Source organism: Corylus avellana, chromosome ca7 (genome assembly GCF_901000735.1).
Source record: "Corylus avellana chromosome ca7, CavTom2PMs-1.0".
NCBI classification, from domain to species: domain Eukaryota; kingdom Viridiplantae; phylum Streptophyta; class Magnoliopsida; order Fagales; family Betulaceae; genus Corylus; species Corylus avellana.
In genome coordinates, this window is record NC_081547.1 from 21,016,309 (window position 1) to 21,019,177 (window position 2,869).

Genomic DNA, 2,869 nt, shown 5'->3' on the forward strand with positions numbered 1-2,869 from the left:
AAATCCCAACAAAATTTTCAAAATACTTTCATTTTCCCTTTTTTTTTAATAGAAAAATATTTAAATTTTTTTGCAAAGATTGAGGAACGGCCAAATGGGTATTTTTACAAATATTGTTAAATTCGGACTAACCCTTAATCTTTGTAAGAAATTTTTTTTCTCTAAAATAAATTAAAGTATTTTAGGAAAAGTTAACCAAAAAAAAAAAATCGCAAACAATTAAAAGATGAATTCGAGAAATTGAACTTTAAATAAGACATAGTAAAAATAATGACAATTAAGGGGGTTGAGTAATATAAAAAACGTGGCATCCGATGCATTTTGCTCTGGAAAACTCTTTCCAGTGATAGTATAGTAAGCTTTAGAAGGACCAAGAACACACTTCTTTTCCGACGTGTCATCAACCCCTCTCAGAAGCTCCAGAAGCTCCAGAAGCTCTAAGAAACTTCTCCATCTGCCGGAACCAAATCACCCAACGTACCCACAGCCTTCTTTAAATTCCTATCCTCTTGCTCTGTCTGTTGACACAAACATCTTCAACAAAAAAAAAAAAAAAACAAACAAACAAACAAAATTGAATAGCAGCAAGCAATGGCTTTGGCTCGTTTGGCTTTGAAAAATCTGGAACAAAGGGTGCCGGCTTCTGCCTCTTTGCTGGGTAGTGGTGGTCTTCAGAAGCAGAGATTTAGTGCGGCAGCTGGTGAGACACCAGATCATGGCAAAGAGGTTGCCGTTTCTGAAGGTCGGAAGAAGTCCAAGTTGTTCCCAAGGAGCCAACGCCGGTGGCGGCCTTGGAGGAGCGACGACCGCGGTAACTTTGTTCCTGCCCTTTATGGTAATCTCTCTGTTTCTCTCTCAACCTTTTCATCAAATTACAGTAAAGTAACAGAGACCCAGATCGAAATTGTTAATTTGATTTTCTCATTCCCTCCTCCGTAGAGTTTTTTCCGTCGGGGCTTGGAAATGCACTGATGCAAGCGACGGAGAACATAAACAGGCTGTTCGAGAACATGAACATATCGCCGCCGACGGTCGGGTGGCGCGTGAAAGAGAAGGAAGGGTGCTACATGTTGTGGTTTGATGTGCCGGGGCTGGCGAAAGAGGACCTGAAGGTCACCGTCGACGACGGGGTTCTGACAATAAAGGGAGAGCGGAAGGAGGAGAAGGAAGAAGGGTCGGATGAAGAGTTGTGGTACGGATACTACAACACAAGCCTGATGCTGCCGGATGATGCCAAGGTGGAGGAGGTTAAGGCGGAGTTGAAGGACGGAGTGCTGATTGTTACCATTCCTAGAACTGAGAAGCCCAAGAAGGATGTGAAGGAGGTCAAAGTCCATTGATCATCCATCTCATCATCATCTCACCCTTATCACCAAATATATATATATATATATATATATATATATATATAGATATATATATCATGTGTGTTTGTGAATGTGGAGGATGGGATGGAATTAAGGAGGTTTCTTTGTTTTTCATGAGAATATAAAAGATGTTTAATTATCAGTCTTTTCTGATTTCTGAACTTGCATGCATGGTAGTTGATCAATTGAAAATTAATTTGCCATTTTTGGGTTTGAAACGACGACAAGCGTTGAAATGCTACCTACATCCATCTCCACAATGATTTTGAAAGAACTAGTTGACTAAAAAGTTCGTTTAAGAATACTAACAAACTTTAATTTTACTCACCAAGACTCTTGAGCATATAAACCATCGGCAATAGGGTGTCAATCTGGTTGTGGTTCTTAGTTATCCGCCAAAATGGGGAACGGGTATCCCGGTTTTTTTTTTTTTTTTTTTTTTTTTTGAAAAATTAGAAACGGTTACTTCGACCGGTTTCAGTTGATACTGGTTATTTAGATTGGTAACTGATTTTTTTTTAAAAAATATATATATATATTTTGGGTTTATTTTATGCGTTGGGCCTAATTTTTGGGCTTATTTAATATATTGAGTTTAATTTTTGTGCTTAATTTAACAATTTTTGCTCATTTTTTAAAACAATAATTAGCATTTTTGAGTTGGACTTTGTTGTTGTGATTGTTAAAAAAAAACCCTAAAAAAAAAAAAAAAAAAAATTTACTGTTTTTGCCTTTCTGCTTTTTGGCCTAAAAAACATAAAAATTTAATTTTTAAAAATGTCCTAAAACTTCATTGTTTAAAAATACCCTTAAAATTTAATGTTTACAAATGCCATAAAAATTCAATGTTTAAAATTGTCCTAAAAATAAAAAATAAAAAAAATAAAAATTATTTTATATATATACCCCGTTATAACCGGCTGCCAAAAACCGGAACTGAGTACCCGGTTACAGGTTTTTTCCAATTGATTTAAAAACCGGTTTCCCAATTGTTACTCGGTTTTTTTTTACAACCCTAGTGTTGCAATATGTTATTTATTATTACTTATTCAAAGTGAAAATTAATCATCGATTTCTTTTTGTTGATTTAAGGTTGATTTTTATTGTCACATCATTAAGTTGTGTAACAATCATATACTAATCTACTAAATAACATTCATTTGCCATACTTTTATCCCATCCTTATTTCATTATACTATATAATGTGAAAAAAACAAAAAACAAAAACAAAAACAAAAAAGGGCTCAATAAAACAAAAAACTACAAAAATGGGCTAATGAAACGAGATGGAAGGGTATGATAAATAAAATTTCTCTTGAGGTGAGCAACGATAACTTTTTTATATGATTTTATAGTTCATTTGAACTAAACGAACTAGAGAGGAGTTGATTAGTTCACTTCTAGTTCGTTTGAAAATTGAACCAAAAAAGTGAATAGACGATCTTACCCTTAAAAATCAAGGAATCAACTTCTCTTCAATTCACGGGAAAGGATCTGATTCC

The 2,869-nt window shown here is 34.7% G+C and overlaps 1 protein-coding gene across 1 annotated transcript; it reads left to right on the forward strand.

Annotated features, from left to right (window-relative positions):
* The first annotated feature begins 290 nt into the window (after positions 1-290).
* On the forward strand, positions 291-1,509 carry LOC132186712 (26.5 kDa heat shock protein, mitochondrial). Its single transcript, XM_059600731.1, has 2 exons — positions 291-835; positions 940-1,509. Exons 1-2 carry the CDS (start codon positions 592-594, stop codon positions 1,338-1,340), a joined length of 645 nt encoding a protein of 214 aa, XP_059456714.1. The 5' UTR covers positions 291-591; the 3' UTR covers positions 1,341-1,509.
* Positions 1,510-2,869: the final 1,360 nt, after the last annotated feature.